The sequence below is a fragment of the Chrysoperla carnea genome, chromosome 1 (assembly GCF_905475395.1).
Source record: "Chrysoperla carnea chromosome 1, inChrCarn1.1, whole genome shotgun sequence".
NCBI lineage: Eukaryota > Metazoa > Arthropoda > Insecta > Neuroptera > Chrysopidae > Chrysoperla > Chrysoperla carnea.
Genome location: NC_058337.1, coordinates 100657191 through 100676088, shown reverse-complemented (window position 1 = coordinate 100676088; position 18898 = coordinate 100657191). Strand labels below are relative to the sequence as shown.

Sequence of the window (18898 nt, the reverse complement as noted above, 5' to 3'; positions counted from 1 at the left end):
TGTGAAATAACATGTTCTCCTATTACAAAATCTTATAAAATTTTATTCAACAAGAATAAATTTTAGCATGTACAACAAAAAAGCAAGCAAAATAAGTATTTTTTAAATATTTTGTAATAGGTGAATATGTTATTAAAAAGGGGATAACATTAAACATGTTCTTCTGTTACAAAATTTCAAATTTTAGCCTTAACGAGTGATTTTTTAATTTTTAAATACTAATTTTTAAATATTTTGTAATAGGAGAATATCAGTGAGATAAACTATATGACATGTTCCCCTATTAAAAAGTTTCAAATTTTAGCATAAACCAAGCCATTTTTAGCTCCGCGATCTTAGCACCTCATGTGCGGAATTTCGATTGACCAATTATACCATCTGAAAGGTCAGAAATTAGTCATAAAAGGTCAGTTGGTCTCATTAATTGGTCAGCATCAGAAAATTTTTTATTAAAGATTAAAGTTTTTCAAGGTCAATTAATAAGTTTAGTACCTCATTCGCAGAAAAAATAAAAAACTCCACCTATGCGCGATCGGGAAGCATTCGCTGATAATTGGTCAGCTAATATAAATAATTGGTCAGTTTAATTTAATATTAAAAAAAATTAAAAAAGTTGTCTCTGTCGTAACGCGCATGCTTTGAGCCGGATGGTTTTATCAGGGCAGTGAGTACTTACGCACAGCTCTTCACTATAAACCAGACAGAGTAGGGGAAATATTTTTTTTATAATTTTTTTTTTTTGATATGTACTACTATCAAATATACATGTATATTTGATAGTAGTACATATCAAAAAAAAAAAATGATAAAATTTTTACTTTTAAAAAAATGAATTTTTCCTTTTATTTAAATTTTTCACTCTTTTTATACCATGTATATATGAAATATACATAGTATATTAAGTTTAGTCCCAAGTTTGTAACGCTTAAAAATAATGATGTTAGTATAAAAATTTTGTCATAGGTGTTCATAAAATCACCTAATTGGTCCATTTCCGGTTGTCCGTCCGTCCATCCGCCCGTCTGTGGACACGATAACTCAAAAACGAAAAAAGATATCGAGCTGAAATTTTTACAGCGTACTCAGGACGTAAAAAGTGAGGTCAAGTTCGTAAATGAGCATCATAGGTGAATTGGGTCTTGGGTCCGTAGGACCCATCTTGTAAACCGTTAGAGATAGAACAAAAGTTTAAATGTAAAATTTTTTTTCATAAACATCACTGTTTACTCGTGAGGGCGGCAATTAGGCGGAAATTTTATAATAGGTACTATACTTGATTATCAGTTATGTATGTGTCACATGTTTGTATGTGTAATGTGATAAATAAATCAACACTGACTATGCATGGTATTTCAACAATTAACTCAGTCAATTGTTTGTTTTCACTTGTATTATATATATTTGTACATATGTCACCTATAAAAAATTTGAATGAATAATAATAATGGTTATTTTATATAGTAAAAAATCAATTTTCGGGATAACGTTTTCAAATTAATATAAATAAATAAATATCGTTATATATTTTAAATTTTGTTTTATTTTATTCAATCCCATTTTTCCTTTCAGAACAAAATTATTAATTAACTAATTAATTTTTTTTTAGTAAAGGTACAAACAAATTCTTATAAAATATAGGTGAGATAAAGAAGTTGGATTGTAAATACAGTGCAACCTTAATATAACGAACCTCAATATAACGAATTCCTCGATTTAACAAATTTTTCGCAATCCCCTTGAATTGTCCATAAGAGTCAATATAAAATATACCTCTACATTACGAATATTTTTTGCGAACAGCCTCTTTATAACGAATTTTCAACTACATAAAAAATTTAAATACCTCTAAATAACGAAATTCGTCAATTCAAAACCTTTATATAACGTATAAAGTCCCACCAATATATGACAGTTAGTATACTCCATAGTATGTAATTCATCTCGCGAGAGGTTCCGACACTTTTTTCCTCTTTATAACGAATTTTAGACCAACTTAACCTCAATATAACAAACCTCAGTTTAACGAATTACTTGATATAACGAATATTTACTGGTTCCCTTCAGATTCGTTATATCGAGGTTGCACTGTATTCTTTTTGGATTTTCATTTTATTTTTGTGTGGTATTTGGTTTGTAAAAAAAAAGTTGATGCAAAAAAATTTTTTTAAGATGAAATTAATTATATGGAATTATGTGCAAGTAATTCGTAAATAGTTTTTATGTATTTTGATTTCATTTAAATAAAGTTGAAAACTCAAACCCTGTTTTTATTTTATTTTTCCCCATCTCTCTGTAGCTATACAATATTATTTCAGTAAAAATTGGTGAGTATTTCGAACTTCACGATAGGTAAGTATTTCAAACTTCGTTTGCCATTTTTTTTTGTAATAATACTACTCAAAATTTTCCGAAAATGAGTTTTACTTTTTGTTATAATTTAAGAAAGTCGAAAATATGAATATAATTATTTATTAATACGAATAACAGAGCCCTAATGGTATAATGGTTAGCGTATCTGACTTCGAATAAATAGTCCCTTGGTTCGAAACTAGGTGCGGACATATATTAAAAAAAAGTTCATTAAATCTTTTAAGCAAAATCTGATTTTTATTTTCATTTTTTTTCAAATTTCCACCACAGCATGTTTGCCTAGTAAATGATGAAAAAATTAGTTTTTTTTCGTTCAAAAACTTCAGTTTTTTTCACATTTCTACTAGGAGAACATCAAGGACGGACGGAATAAGTAGTACCTGATAGCAAGGTAATTGTTGTCACCTCGTAAGTCAGAAAGTTAGTGGTCTGCACACCCGTGTTTGGTGAGTGTGACCTCTAGTGGGCAGACCAATAACTTTCTGCCAAAATAAAATTTTAGACTTTCGGGGTGAAAACACTTACTCACCTTTCTCCTTATCAGGAACTACTAATTCCCACTTATGTTCTCCTAGTACAAATGTTGAAAAAATTGAAAATTTTTTCGAAATTATATTATTTTTTGAATATAAAATTAAACTGATCAATTATTTATATTAGCTGACCAATTATCAGCGAATGCTTCCCGATCGCGCATAGGTGGAGTTTTTTCAATCTTTAATAAAAAATTTTCTGATGCTGACCAATTAATGAGACCAACTGACCTTTTTATCCACACTAGGATACGAACTATCTTACCTTAGTTTCATTTGCAAGTGCTATACCCACACAGCCACTCGGCTTCTTAATAATAATTTAATTAATTTAATACATTTGCTAAATAATTAATTAATTGATAATTTTATTCTGAAAGAAAAAATAGGATAGAAATTTTAAAAAATAAAACAAAATTTAAAATATAAACGATTTTTATTTATTTTGACAACAACAACAACAAAATGCTTAAGTTTTCATGAAAAATCATATTGTTCATTTTCATAAAACAAATTGCTAAACAAAATCTTTATGTACGTGAAAGTACTATTTTTCTGCTCGACGGAGGCCGACAGCGGTAACTTCGTTTAACACAGGGACGAAAGTTAACACTTTCCACCTGGAAGGTTGAAAGAGAACTATAGGTGTTACTTCTCGTAGATATATAATATTTAACGGAAATGTTGTATACAAACTTGTAAACCATACACACAAGCCAACATGAGATTACCTCTACAGTCTGCAACGAAATAAGTACTAGCTTAAAGTATTTACATTTCGGAAGTAAATTTTAGACGGTTCTTCAAAATCGAGCATCTCCTATAATTTACATGCAATTAAGTTTTGTTTTTTAATTAATGTTTTTTCATTCCCCGTAAGAATGAGTAGATACGTGAAAAAAATAGCGGAAACCTTATTTTGGAACCCTTTCGAAATATTTTGAAAATTGAAATACATTTTTTCTTTAAGGGCTATAAACCATGCTATAAACAATGTTACTATAGTTTTGACCACATTTCGTAGATATTTGAAGAAGGTAAATGGACATGCTGTAAGAAAAATGTAGTACATGGAAATCGATTTTAATTGTAAATTTAACAAAGATTTCTTATAATGGTGCTAGTAAAAATTATTTATGGTCCTTATGAGGCGAATGGTATTATTCGACATAAAAAACAAAGATTATGGGGACTTACAAGTATATTAACTGAACTTATACTTTAATGCATAATTCAAAAATTTTGGATTATAATAAATTTTTGTAGATGAGTTAAAGAAGCTAGGTTATATTGTAGAATTCGAATGTACACCACAGTACGGACGGTTAATAATACAAATGTTAAATCAAATCATATTTCAATGTAATATAACAAATTTAAGATTTAATTGTTTATATGAAGATGATGTAATTTGTCAACGCATAATTAAGGCTGTTATGGAAGCAGAAACCAGGTAAGCACATTAAAATAAAATAAAACAACATAAGGGGTATCGTAATCGGAATGTTATCGTTGGTTACGCGCGCTTCTATTGTTTACGTTCTCGCACCGGCAATGTAGTATCTATCATATGTAAATATGTAAATAAACAAATTTGAATTACAACTGCGAAAGTGTCGTGTTTATATATGTTACTTCAAAGACTATAGGATAGACAAGAAGCAGAAGTATAATTATAAGTGACATCTGGAGTCTGAGGCGATCAACTATTAAGTTTGTAGGCCTTTGCGGGTATGGCTATTAAGTTTAACTACTTTGCGGGGGTGACTATTAACTATTAAGTTTGAAAGCCTGACTCGGTAGAGGCGCTGAAACTCGTATACTACGATTTTACAATAGCTCATATGGGCTGCTTCTCCTCTATCCTATGCTCTTTGTGTTACTTCTTCATGCTAAAACTACTGAACGGATTGTGATGAAACTTGGTATACAGATAGCTGAAGAACCAGATTTACACAAGTTAACACGAAATTCCCACAGGATGGCCCCTCATGAGACTAATATATTTACCTTAAAATTCTCGATCCAAGTCATATGCCTAGGCTGTTAATTAAATAGCTAATTAAGATACTTGATTGCGACATCTATAAGAATTGTTTCATGATGAAAATATCATTTTTTACTAGATTGTATTCAAAGACAAATATGGAAAAAATTCGAGAAATTATACCAAAAGAAGTTCAATTAGATGCAAAATCAGATGAATCTGTAGTGAAAATGATTGAAGATTATTTACCAGATTTATGTTATAATTCATGGTAATTTAAAAAAAAGTATCATCATTTAAATCTGCTTTGAGTTATTATACATCTATATTAATTTTACTAATTCTACTCAAATTAGTCCATTATAATTTCAAAACAGAATGATAATTTCCAAGATATCTACGAAACACTTTATTTTACGCCTTTATATCTCTTATAAAAAAAACCAAAGGGATTCAAAATAAGTTTTAGAACACTCAAAGAAAAGCCTTCATTAAGTTTTAGTTGATTTTACCCGGTAATAAATTTAAATTCCCGATAAATTTTTAAAAGTATGTGTATATTTTTTGGATGTGTTATTAGGGATTTTGGTAAACAAGACAAAGTGGGTGCTGGAATGGTTTATCAATATCGTACATCAACCCCCTCAAACAACAATTAAAATAAAAAATAAATTTCTTGCAAAATATATATTTAATGTGCCTTTTTTTTTTTAAATACATACATTTTTTTGTTTTAAAACATAACATTCCTTTTCTTAAATTGAATTTTTTTCCAATTTTTAGTTTTCTTTTAAAATAAAAATATTCTTATAATTTAATATAATTATTTACATAGTTACAAATTCTTTTTTAAATTAATTATGTAAATTAAAAAAAACAATTAAAACTGAGTGTTATTATGAATTTTTTTCATCAAAACAAAGAAATAAATACATATTTCTTTGAAATTTTCTATTTTTATCATTCTTATAGAACTACTCGTCGTTTAGCATTTGTCTTTAAATTTTGATGTTCCATAAGAATTAAAACAAATTTAAATTAATTATCGATACTATTGGAGTTTATTTAACGAACAAAAATAATTATCACATTAGCAATACCGTATGTGTGTGATACGATTGGTTTACGAATATACCATAATCAACCCTTCCGACGAGGGAAAGTATACTATAAAGTCAATTCTTTTTCCTAGATCATCACCCTAAATGGAATTTTAATGTAATTTTTTTAGTATAACTTGCCCAAGAGTAGGGGGTCAAGTGTAAAATAAATAATAAATTAAAAATACTATTTTTTTTTTGATACTTTTTAAATGTTTTTTGTAATAAATAAGAACCGTCGCTTATGTGTAAAGAAGGATATTTTCTTTAAAGATTTATTTATTTTTAACAGGACATTGATTCCTCAAGTAAATTGGCTAATTCTTTAAGATGTTGCATTTTACTACCAGTTGCAGGACTTGCACCTGTGGGTCTGCCAGCATAACTGAAACAAAAATTATTTTATTATTAAATTTTACGAATAGCAAATAAATTACTGATAAATTAATCATGCATGAAAAATTATTAAATTCCATCTTTATAAAGCCAATAGTTTATTTTTATATTACGATACGTAGGTTATGTGACATTTAGTTGCAACTTCACATTTTCATGCTCAAGCGATTAAAATTTGTACATATATTCATTAAGTCATCTTCTTGGAACAGGATATATGTGTTATAAGTATTATCAAAAACAATAAATGTTTCTAATAAACTCGAGCATATTTCGTTTTTGATCCATTTTGATCCTAGATCAATTTTTGTATTGTATAAATACATATTTCGACTATCATATAGTCTTCATAAGTATGAATTAACTAATCGTAATTACTTTTAAGCTGTATGTTACTTGTTAATTTGGTGATGAGCTGCACGTGCATACCTAGCTAATTCAAACTGATGACTGCATGGTAGTTGAAATTGGGGCGAAATCGAAATTTAATGAGGATAAATTTGATCAAAGTTGAACAGTTTGACATTTGCGGTAATATTTTTCACAAAATAATTCTAAATGGCCATTCATTGGCTTCAACATTGTTTGTGACAAATACCGAAGAGGGAATTTTCATATTATTGTGATTGAAATTAACAATTGAGCTTGAGAAATCACTTACGCCTTATATTCCTAAAATCCGATATTCATTAACCAATGTTGAAGGTAGTAGACAGACTAAGTTCCAAGTATATTTTTTTTTTTTTTTGGGCTATATGAATGAAATCCATAGTGTACACAGATTGTCCGAAGGCCTTGGGCCAAAATAAAATTTGACAATGTTAAACATACCGCAAGCTATCACTGACATTTAGGTCTCTATGTCTGAGAGAGTGAATGAAATTTCCAGCCATTCTCTTCACTTACTATATCGAACTAAGTCAATCTAATTTAAAAATCGATTCAATTTTTTTTTAAACTCTAAGAAATGTAGAAAAATATACTTAGAAAATGGTGGATAAATGAATTATGAAAGCTACCTTCACGGTTTTTTTACTAGCAACAATGTTAGTAAAAATCACGATTTTTGCTACTACCTACAATTTTAGCAAAAGATGACGAATTCCTATATTTAAATCTGCTATGTTATTTTTTTATATTGTCTCTCAAATCAGTAATTTTTCGTACCGTCTTGTAAAGTATTAAAATATGTACTACAATAATATAATTATCATCGTTTGAGCATCAAAAGTGAAGTAACATTGGTTAACATTTGTTATTTTGTGGTTAATTCTGAACAGGTACACAATTTATTAAACATATAAAAGTTTCCCAAAATAAAATACATTTTTTACAGCCTGGTGATATGTACGGAAGTATTTTTGATGTAAATTTGATCTAAAGTTTGTAATGGTTAGAAATAATAAACAACAAACACACCGATTAGCATCATAAAGCAAAATTATGATATATATATATCCTTTAAAAGTTTCGATTTTAATAAACATTTAGCCTATGCAAATTTATTGTATTATAACTATAAAAAAACTAATTAATTGAAAACGTATCTTGACATGAGTGCTTTAAACCAGTTAGTCTTTAAATCGTGCTATGGCCCAATAATTATTAATTATAAATTATACTTTTCATCATAATAGTTGCGTTTTGGGAAGTAATGAGATTTATAATTTTGGCATGAAGAAAAGAGACTTGTATCTCGAAACAAATGTTGCAAATATATAATTTTTATATTACATTTTCATTACAATTAACTTATTAACCATGAAAATAAGTATTTAATTCACTTATGGAGAAAATTTGCATAAAAATGTTTCAATAATAAGAGGCCGCTTATGTTAAAACTCGCATTTTTTTTATAATTTTTTATCGGTGCCACGAGTCTGCTTGTAAAGTTTCAGCTCTATTGTATCGCGGGAAAAGGGTTAAAAATCGATCAGACACGTAGATACTACGAGTTAAAAGAAAGGAAGTAAAAAAAGAGCATCCCAAAACCCTATCTTATGACCAAACAAGGTTATAATTCCAAGACATTTTTATCTACAGATATATTAAAAATATTAGGTTTTTCATCAGTGAAATTTTTCTAATTTAAAATAATCTACCTCTTACCAGTAGCAAAAATGAGTTTAACTAGGCCATGAAGGTCAAAAGGTTCAATTTAAAGTGTCTATGGGATACCGTCTTTTGATACGAACAATTTTCGTTTGAAAAACTTTCCTCAAAATTTTCCTAATTTGCTGCAATTTTGAATCTTGCTTATTGTTAAAATTTGAATTTTTATATCCTGAAGGGCTCTTGTTTTTCAAAGCAATAAATTAAAATTGTCAGTAACAAATTTTCAATGTTGTAGTTTACGCGTCGTCATTTTTAGGAAATAAATATAAAAATATTTTACTTTGGAAACACACCCCACTTTTTTTATTAAATTTTTTGATTATTTTCTAAAATTCTCGCGTAATTATTTTTCTTCAAAATTTAAATGATATATATAAGATATGAAACGTATTAAAATATTTCTTAAAATCGATACTTTTGTATAAAAATAACCTAGAATCTAAATAACCTAGAGGTGTTAAGCTGGCCTCAAAATAAAGTGAAATAAAAATAAAATTTGTACTCAATCGTATTGCCACCAACATGAATTGAAAAAGCTCACCTAACAACTCTAGGTTTTTGCTTTGATTCATCAATAATGTCGTTTTCTGGCGTTGGTTCTGGTGGTGGCGGTGGCGGAGATGATTTACTACGCCCAAATAATTTTGAAAGCCAACTATCACCGTTTGACGAATCATCGTGACTAAAAAATCAATTATTAGCAATTTGGTTAGTTGAAGCGATTTTTTGCATATGATTTTAATTTATGCTTCGCTTTTATAAATCAACTTTAATTTTGCCCAAAATTGTATTTCCAAATTTGTATTTCCCTGTGCATGAAATGAAAATTCTTTGCTTCAGTTAGTTTTGTCTGACTCGCTTATAAATGAACTTTAATTTTGCCCAAAACTGCATTTCCAAATTTTTATTTTGCTGCGAATGTAATACTATGAAATAAATTTTCATATGTAGGAGCAAGATCCTACATTTCGGTTCCGATACAGATCCAGAGGGTATATTTATAGTGAACTTGATAATTCGACCTTGACATTTATAAGCATTTAAAAGTCAACTCTTGTTCATAACTGATTAGGAGATATTCTTTTTAATGTTTAACTAAAAACCAAATCGATTCCAATTCTACACAACGCGATAATTTTCCATTTAATTTTTTGTAGAATCTTCTCTTATCTTTTTGTTTTTTTATTAATTTTACATAAGTTGGTTGTTATTTTATAAGGAATACTTTTTCTCTTATCACTTAATAACTAATATACTTTGCTTTTGATTAAATGAGCCTAAAGTCAATAACTTTGTCAAATGGTCCCCTTTTGAACTTTTCAATGAGTTTTTATAAGATTTTATATTTTCTGAACCGTGTGATAGATTTATTAAGAAAATTTTTAAGTATATAGCAGAATATTAAATTATATGACATGAAATTTTAAAAGAACTATTAAAAGATCCTCTTAATATAGAATTCGATCCGAGATATTTTAACTCAATAATTTTCTTTATCATCCATGATTCAAAATTACTTTCAGGTCATCTCATTTAATTGTTTGAACTTTTTTCGATTTGCAGCATAGAATTTTCATTTAAAAAAAAAAGACGGACCAAAATTGTTAGTCAAGGTACGTAATATACGATAAAAACAAAACAAACTACATAAAATTGAATCCCCCACACAAAATAATAAATTCCCATGCAAAATGTATTTAAAACCATAATATCAATTTTTGAAAATATAGGGTGTTTGACTGATTTTTATTTTATAAAAAATAATATTTGATTTTATTAAGATTCGAAAAATGTGACTACCTACTTTTTCTGAAAATATTCAAACACACTATTTTTTACTAATTTGGTAAAAAGAAATTAAATTAATTATACTGCATTAATTACCTGACTTCTTTTGCACCATTCAATGCTGTCTTGAAACGAGGTTGTACATAGGTCCATGCACCTTGATTTTTATGTTCTTCTTGGGTCCAGCATAATTGAGCATTTGGATATTTGTTACATTCTTTTTTAATGAGGTCATAAGGGAAAGGTGAAATCTATAAATAATAAAGAATAGTATTAATAAAAAGTAAAAATTTTCTCAATAAAAACTCAAACGGATTGAATATTTTTCAGATCGAAAATCTTTCGTGAACTTAGCACTTTTTGACCATGGAAATTTTGTTTGAGTTGTTTTGTCACCGGGTAGTTTTTCTGTCGAGTTGTTTTTATTCCAAAAAAGTCTTTGGTTTACATAATACGTAACGAGTGTGAATAATATGGTTTTATAGTTCGGCTTCTACCAATCATAGGAAGTTAAAATATAGACCCGGTTGTTAAGTCCAATCATTATGTTTTAATCATATAAATTAGTCAAAATCGGCTCAGTAGTTTTTAGTGATACTTGTACAAACACAAATATTTTATAATAGATAAAAATATAACACAAATTTGATCAATAGAGTAAAGATTATTGATTATTCTTGAACACGCCGAAAAAATTGGGAATCTGATCTATACAAAAAAGAATGACGTTTTTTTCAAGTGAAATTGATCAGATTAGACTAAAATTGTTGTTAGAATTCTAACAATTTGATCATAACTCATGAATCGTAGTTAATGACTCTATTAGATGCTAGTATATAAAACCGGATACATCAAATATTGATAAAAATATATTATGTTACATGGTATTCTGACTTAAAGATGCTTTAAAAAACTTTTCGAAATTGTATGGATTGTCTCTTATATCAAAATTATTTTTTCCCAAAGAATTTTGAAGGAATAAATTGCCCATAAAATTATACATACCTGTTCAACCCGTGTAATAGCAATATCATTTTCTAATTTACGATCTTCTCTTGCTTTCTTCAAGTCATAATACACTTTTCCTGAACAGAATATTAATTTTTTCACCGATGAGGGATTCTGACTAGCAGCAGATTCGTCTGGAATAATTCTTTTAAATTCGGTACCTTCAATCATATCATCGAATGAACTTTTCGCTTCAGGATGTCGTAATAACGACTTTGGTGTCATAATAATTAATGGTTTACGGAACGGTAGTGCAATTTGTCTGCGTAAAATATGGAATAAATTAGCTGGTGTTGTACAATTTGCTACAATCCAATTGATATCATGTAATTGTCTAATTGCAAATTGTTCACTTTCTGGTGGGAAATAATCTGGATCGTCGGCAGACATTTGTAAGAAACGTTCAAGACGTGCTGATGAATGTTCAGGACCCATGCCTTCAAGACCATGTGGCTGTAACATAACTAAACCACTTTGTCGTACCCATTTTGCTTGACCACTACTGATGAATTGATCAATAATACATTGCGCAGTATTGTTGAAGTCACCAAACTGAGCTTCCCAAATAACGAGAGCATTGGGATTCGTCATACTGTAACCTAATTCAAATCCAAGTACACCATACTCACTAAGTGAGCTGTTACACACAGTATATGGTGCTTGATCTGGGTACAAATTACATAGTGGTTTGTATGTAGCTTTGTCTACGTTCTGGTGGTGTAAAACGTGATGCCGATGACTGAATGTACCACGTTCAACGTCTTGACCAGATAAACGTACGTGAATACCTTCTTTAAGCAATGATCCAAATGCCATTGCTTCACCTAATGCCCAATCGATAACACGGTCATTAACCATATCCATACGTGCTTTCAAAATACGTTCAATACCACGATGAATAACGAATTCAGCGGCATTTGGTGGTGGGCTAGAGAATCGTTTACCAATATGTACTAAAGTTTCTTCATTTATACCGGTTGGTGATACTTTCATTGGATCTTTGCCTTCAAAGAAACCAGACCATGGTGAATCCAACCAATCCTTGTATTTGATGTGTGTTTCTTTACGAGCGTTTACGTGTGCTTCTTCACAAATTTTTTCATACTTTTCGCGAACATCTTTCACTTCATCTTCGGTAACGACCCCTTCACTGATAAGTTGCTGAGCGTACTTGTCCAAGACTGCAAATAATAAAAATTTCAAATTAATCTACAATAATATTACAAAGAGAAAACATTTAATTTTTTGTTTGTTTTTAAGGAATAATTGTTTATTCGTAATAATTACCTGGTGGGGTTTCCTTGATTCGCCTGTACATCAGCGGTTGTGTGAACATCGGTTCATCAATTTCGTTGTGTCCATTACGTCGATAGGATACAATATCAATAACAACATCTTTATGGAACGTGGCACGCCATTCAGCAGCGATGTTGCACACATGCATAACAGCTTCGGGATCGTCACCGTTAACATGAAAGATGGGAGCGTTTACAACACGTGCAACGTCAGTACAGTATGGTGATGATCTTGAATGCCGTGGATCAGTTGTGAAACCAATTTGATTATTAGCAACAATGTGGACTGTACCATGAGTTGTATAGTCTGGTAAGTCTGACAAGTGCATTGTTTCAAAAACAACACCTTGGCCACAAAATGCAGCGTCACCGTGCAAAAGAATAGACATGACTTTTTTGCCTTCACCATCACCACGGTAAAATTGTTCAGCACGTGTTTTGCCTTGTACAACTGGATCAACAGCTTCCAAATGTGATGGATTAGCTACAACAGCTAACCGAATATTTTTGTTTGTCACACGATTTAAACGTTCAATGTATGTGCCAAGATGATATTTGACATCACCAGAACCCTAAGAAATATTTGAATTATTATTAATTTTTATAATATTCTAATAAAAAAAAGATTTAAAAAAAAATTTAATTAGAATAAGGATTGCGCAAATTTGAATATTTTTGCGGCCTTATTTCGAGTCCCGTTGCCCGTCCGTATATATCATTACGTGCAATCGACACTTTATTCCGAAAGTTTGTAAAAAAGGAGTTAATTGCAAATTCCAAAACCAATTAAAAAACTGACTCGATATGATTTATTTATCGATATTTATTTTGGTAATAACATATAATTATTTAGCTTCTCTGCATTTTTAGTGTATTATTGAATCAAACTTACATCATCAGCAGCTTCCAAACCAGCAAATTGAGTGAAAAGTTGATGTAAAGGTTTTCTACAAACATTGGCTAAAACATTCAATCGTCCACGATGTGGCATACCCATAACAACACTCTCCACACCCAATTCCGTGCTCTTGTCAATAACCTGTTTCATAGCAGGAATTAAAATTTCACAACCTTCTAAACCGAAACGTTTTTCACTGGACCATTTACGGGCTAAGAATCCTTCAAAACTAAAATAGAATTGAAATTATTCATTTCAGAACAAATTTTAAAACATTTTTAAATTACAATCCATGAAAATATATATTTAACATTGAAAGAATTTACCAGATGTTGAAAATTTTGACAAAGCTTTTAATATTTATTTTATTTTCAGTCTTCAATTCTTGAAAACTAAGCTAAAATTCCAAAAATTTAACTCCTAATAAAATTCTTAAGTCACAGTGGATATCATACTCGTACATTGCGACTGATATTTGCGTAAAACATTATCTCTAAATATTTAAACTATTTCATTTAATATATTTATACCATGCATATATGAAATATACATAGTATATTAAGTTTAGTCCCAAGTTTGTAACGCTTAAAAATAATGATGCTAGGAAAAAAATTTTGTCATAGCTGTTCATAAAAACACCTAATTAGTCCATTTCCGGTTGTCCGTCCGTCCGTCCGTCTGTGGTCACGATAACTCAAAAACGAAAAAAGATATCGAGCTGAAATTTTTACAGCTTACTCAGGACGTAAAAAGTGAGGCTAAGTTCGTAAATGAGCATCATAGGTCAATTGGATCTTGGGTCCGTAGGACCCATTTTGTAAACCGTTAGAGATAGAACAAAAGTTTAAATGTAAAAAATGTTCCTTATAAAAAAATAAAAAACTTTTGTTTGAAACATTTTTTTGTAAACATCACTGTTTACCCACGAGGGCGATAATTAGGTGCAAATTTTATAGTATTTGTATGTTGTATGTGTGTTTGTTTAAAAGTGAATATCTTTTGTTATTTACGTGACGTCAAAAAAACAAATGAGTGCGCAATGTATGACACTGTCTATACATTTTATACATACTGTCTATACATGTGTTATGTGATAAAGAAATCAACACTGACTATGCATGGTATTTCAACAATAAACTCAGTCAATTGTTTGTTTTCACTTGTTTTTATTTATTTTCCTGGATCAATAAAAAATACATGTATTTTACCCTGTGGCTCTAGTTAATCGAGCCAAAATTAAACGCTTTTGATCGTTGCTGATTTCCATAATACCGGGTGTTTCCAATTTTTGACGAATCCAGTTACATTGTTCCAATGAATTAATAAACATGAACTCAACACCAATATGACGGCAGTATGCTGTTTCTAAACGACTTAAAATTTCTCGTAAAGGTAAAGCTTTTTCTTTATCACCGCCGATGAATGTTGTTGTGGGTAACTTGAAAATTCGATCCATGTCCGAATCCTCTGTTAATTATTATTAAATTATAGCAACAATTTTTTTTATAAAAATTGTAGAATCTAATTTAGCGATATTTAAATAATTAATTTAAAAATAAAATGATAAAAAAAAATCAGTATATAGATTGAAACATTTTTATTTTTGCATAGGAAGAAATTTTTAGAAAGTAGATTTGTTCTATTTTAGCAACAGAAAAAAAATTAAGCTTCGGGTAATAGTGCTTTTTCCACAACCAAAATATAAATAGAAAATTATCATGCAAATTTTTCTAAAGACTAATTTCCTTGAAAATTTTTTACATTACCTACCTTAAAATTTTTATACAATAATAAAATTAACAAAAATTAAAAAAAAAATTTATTTCAAGCATAAATTATTTAAAGTTTTGAAATTACCTAGACCTATTTTCATCACTCACACAAGATATCACAAGAAAATTGGAAAAATGCATTGAAATTAAAAAATCATGCATTAGTTATATTGAAATGTATGTTTGAGGAAATGTTGTCAAAGTTTTTTTGTATTGTTTTTATTTTCAAAATGCAATTTAAGTTGTCTTTAGCCACATATTCACGGTTGAAAATCAATGAAAGCTCAAAAAATCAGCTGCATTTGAAGAATTTTGATAGATGATAAGCTGGCGAATAATTCACAGCAGAATTGATATTCAAATAAAGTCTGATACATTCGACCGGTTATTAATAATAATAATAGACAACGAACACCATCATTTTGTATTTTATTACGTTATTTATGAATGAAATTTGAGAAATTGTTAATCTCAAATTGTTTTTCACATCAAAGGACCATGCCAAGGAGCCCACATCGGGTCATTGAATTCGAAATTTTATGGTTTGGTGATCCAACCGAGAGATGTGGGCGCAATTTATCTAACACTGTGTTTCATTGAAAATCACAATATACGTGTACTCTATTCCAATAAAAATATTTTTAAGTTTCCAATAAATGCTGGAAAATTTTGGAATAGTTTCGTATTTATCTGTTATTTCGTATTATTAATCATAATAACAACAATTGATACGCGCTTATGACAATACTTTGAGAATATGTTAATGAGCTACATCCAGACACGGTTCTGTATGATGTGAAAATTTTTTAGTTTCCTTTAGTTTCCTAGAGTCATTCTTTTTAATTGGCTAAAGAAGATTAGGTTAAAAAAATTTAAGTTTTCGCCATCCATTACTATTTTTAAACCAAATTATTATTAAATGCTTAAAAAAAAAATAGATTTAGTGTATAATTCAAGAAATTTTTGCCAATAATAAAATAATAAAATAGATTTCAAGAAAAACCAAAAGAAAAATGTGATGTTCGAAAATTGTATTGTATAACTATGTTGTATGTGTGAGATGTTTGTTTCGATTGTAATTGATATGCTTACCAAAACTGTGTTGTGAGTAGAGAAGCTCCTGAGGAGTCCTGTCATCCAAATCAGCAGCATTGATACCCAATGGATCCAATTTGGCTATATGATGACCGCGAATCTATATATATACACATAGCGAATGTTGGAGCCAAACAGTTAGAAAAATTCAGAAATAAAAACCATATACCATAAAAGAAGAAAGGTAATTTTTTACAATAATGAGAGGAACCTGTAAATTATTCTATTAACATAAGATCTAGTAACTATTTTCTTAAATTGCAGCTGAAATATTTATTCGGGAACTTCCTCTTTATGTTACTTTTTAAATTACCGTCATTTTTATTTCAAACCAAGCAAAAAACTAATAAAGGATATTTGGTACGGCGATGTCAATCTTGAAGAAACAGATACAGACGTCCATAGATTATTTAGTTAAAACCCCATTCAAAACGTATCAGAATAGATTAAAAGTCCGAAATAGTCTTAAAGTTCCAGTTCAATATTAATCTTGATTAAAGATTCAAGCAGCAACACACCTTGCCAGGCAAAAAAAGAGAAAATGAAGCGTACGGTGATGATCGAAAAAGAACTGCCGGATGTGTTTATTCTATTAAACTCAAAACATGGTTGTTCTGGCTAATTCGAATGTCGACTGTGTACGATGTTTAGAGTCTGCTATCCAATATTTTACGATAAACCGTTTTCACAACAAGAAATTTCTGCAAAACATAGAGTTTATATTTGACATCGTAGATTCTGTTCAAGTATAAAGAAGAATTTAGCACATAAAAACATGTTATAATGACAATCATAAATAATCAAGCTCGAAGAAAATAGTTCGTTCATAGTTTTCTTTCGCAATGGTGCACGCAATGCAGGAAATTTTTCAGAAAAATTTGTTTTTTTCAAAATTGAAGTTATGTCTCGGGTTAAAATTTACCACACTTTTTTATAATAATAAGTAACATCTTTTTCCAGAAAAGGAATTTAAAATTAATTCCTTAATTTTTCGAAAAGTTATGAGAGACAGTTGAAAATATGAAGTAAATACGGTTTTCTTTAGATATTGAGGTTTTTTGTTATGTTCAGGGTTCAATAGCAAGACAAGGTCGATGCAGAAATTCATAACAAACAATTATTTTTTTTATTCGTCTCAATCCGATAAATAGAATTAGAGATACATTTCTGATAATTTTACGAATTTATCTTCAAAATCACGCAAATTTACCCAACTAAAAAATAACGACTTAGTTATTTGCAGAGAAATATTAATTATAAGACTTAGACAATGCGAGATTTTGACTGTATTGAATGTTGAATTTTTGGGTACATTAAATTCAAATAGTGAGTATTGATTGACAGCCTGCATAAGCTCTCCGATGGTTGACATCACCGTAGCAAACATCCTGTGAAGAAGAAAACATAAAATTAAAATTCAAAAAGTAAATGATATTCCTGTTAGGAAATAAAATTATAAAATTCAAACAAAAATTTATAAATATAAATAAGATTGCTTTGCACGCGGCATATAATTGTGTAAAATTACTGAACAATATAAAATAACCCAAATGTAGCTTACATTATTAGTGCAGCGCAACGATTAAACTAACTACCTTCTGAAACTAACAAGTGGTGTGTATGCGAGAATAATAAAAATAGTGCCCCACAGATAAATAAACCAACCATGCAATACAATCTCAGTTTCCAAAAATTTGAACAATTTAAACAAGTATTTGTATCAAGTTCAAAAAAACACCAATAATAACATTTTAGATAGTAAATAATTTATTATTGAAAGTTAGTAAAATTATAAACTTAGAATAAATTGATTACGTAGGATTTAAGGGGAATTTTTGTAATAATCGCAGTATTTCATAGATAATAGCATGGTCGCTCTTTTAGGAAAATATATTATTTTTCGTATAGTACAGGAGATGGTATAAGGTCGATCTTCACTCATCTGATAACCAGATGAGATATATTTTTTATGAGTTTTATTGATTGATAAACACGCCTATGCCATTTTTTCGTAATTAAATTATCTTTCTTCTGATACCAATTTCGTTTGGTTAACACATCGGTGTAGTTACCTATATTAACTTACCTGTCCATACGATATGAACAGATCTAATACCGATCTGTAAACCAATCGAAATTGGTATCAAAAGAAAGATAATTTAATTGCGAAAATAATGGTACAGACTTGCCTGCAAAAAACTCTCCATGGAAAAAATTGATTAAAATTGATTTAATTACAAATAGTCAAGCTATCATCTGGTTATTAGATGGGTGAAGGTCGATCTTATATCGGCTCTTAGACTAATACTGATTGGCATAATCTATTTTCTGTAAAAATTTGTGAAATTTTTATGAGTAGATAAAAAGTTTCCACGGACTCAGTCTTAAAATAAAAGTGTTCCAGTGATTTTCCGAAAGTGTGTATTATGAATCCACACGCGTATCTTTAGGACATTGTGCCAGGGGAGTCTTCATCAAGAATTACAAAAATCCATAATTCTTCAAATTTTTGGTGAAAACTTTCCCCCGTAAATCCAGCGA

At 29.3% G+C, this 18898-nt stretch overlaps 2 protein-coding genes across 6 annotated transcripts in view; one reads left to right on the top strand and one right to left on the bottom strand.

The window, feature by feature from the left end:
* The first annotated feature begins 3992 nt into the window (after window positions 1-3992).
* On the top strand, window positions 3993-5549 carry LOC123292724 (UPF0728 protein C10orf53 homolog). The gene is made up of 4 exons (XM_044873441.1): window positions 3993-4102; window positions 4170-4356; window positions 5030-5161; window positions 5471-5549. Exons 1-4 carry the CDS (start codon window positions 4018-4020, stop codon window positions 5547-5549), a joined length of 483 nt encoding a protein of 160 aa, XP_044729376.1. The 5' UTR covers window positions 3993-4017.
* A 269-nt stretch (window positions 5550-5818) lies between these two features.
* Window positions 5819-18898, bottom strand: part of LOC123290384 (2-oxoglutarate dehydrogenase, mitochondrial) — a 43713-nt gene continuing 30633 nt past the window's right edge. The window contains exons 5-13 of one of the 5 annotated variants that reach the window (XM_044870536.1): window positions 16355-16457; window positions 15348-15353; window positions 14699-14957; window positions 13485-13719; window positions 12585-13164; window positions 11295-12478; window positions 10386-10540; window positions 9043-9183; window positions 5819-6375 (exon numbers count right to left, since the gene is read on the bottom strand). In XM_044870536.1, the coding sequence (XP_044726471.1) occupies window positions 6276-6375; window positions 9043-9183; window positions 10386-10540; window positions 11295-12478; window positions 12585-13164; window positions 13485-13719; window positions 14699-14957; window positions 15348-15353; window positions 16355-16457 (2763 nt within the window). In that variant the 3' untranslated portion in view covers window positions 5819-6275. The remainder of the gene's footprint in view (window positions 6376-9042; window positions 9184-10385; window positions 10541-11294; window positions 12479-12584; window positions 13165-13484; window positions 13720-14698; window positions 14958-15347; window positions 15354-16354; window positions 16458-18898) is intronic. The other 4 variants (XM_044870537.1, XM_044870535.1, XM_044870540.1 and 1 more) reach the window with 4 other exon arrangements.

What these genes read in the sequence shown, in the direction of transcription:
- LOC123292724 (XM_044873441.1), top strand. Translation starts at nt 4,018, where the DNA reads ATGGTGCTAGTAAAAATTATTTATGGTCCTTATGAGGCGAATGGTATT. An exon ending in AAGATTATGGGGACTTACAA is followed by an intron (nt 4,103 to 4,169) that starts GTATATTAACTG and finishes AAATTTTTGTAG; the next exon opens with ATGAGTTAAAGAAGCTAGGT. An exon ending in GATTTATGTTATAATTCATG is followed by an intron (nt 5,162 to 5,470) that starts GTAATTTAAAAA and finishes ATGTGTTATTAG; the next exon opens with GGATTTTGGTAAACAAGACA.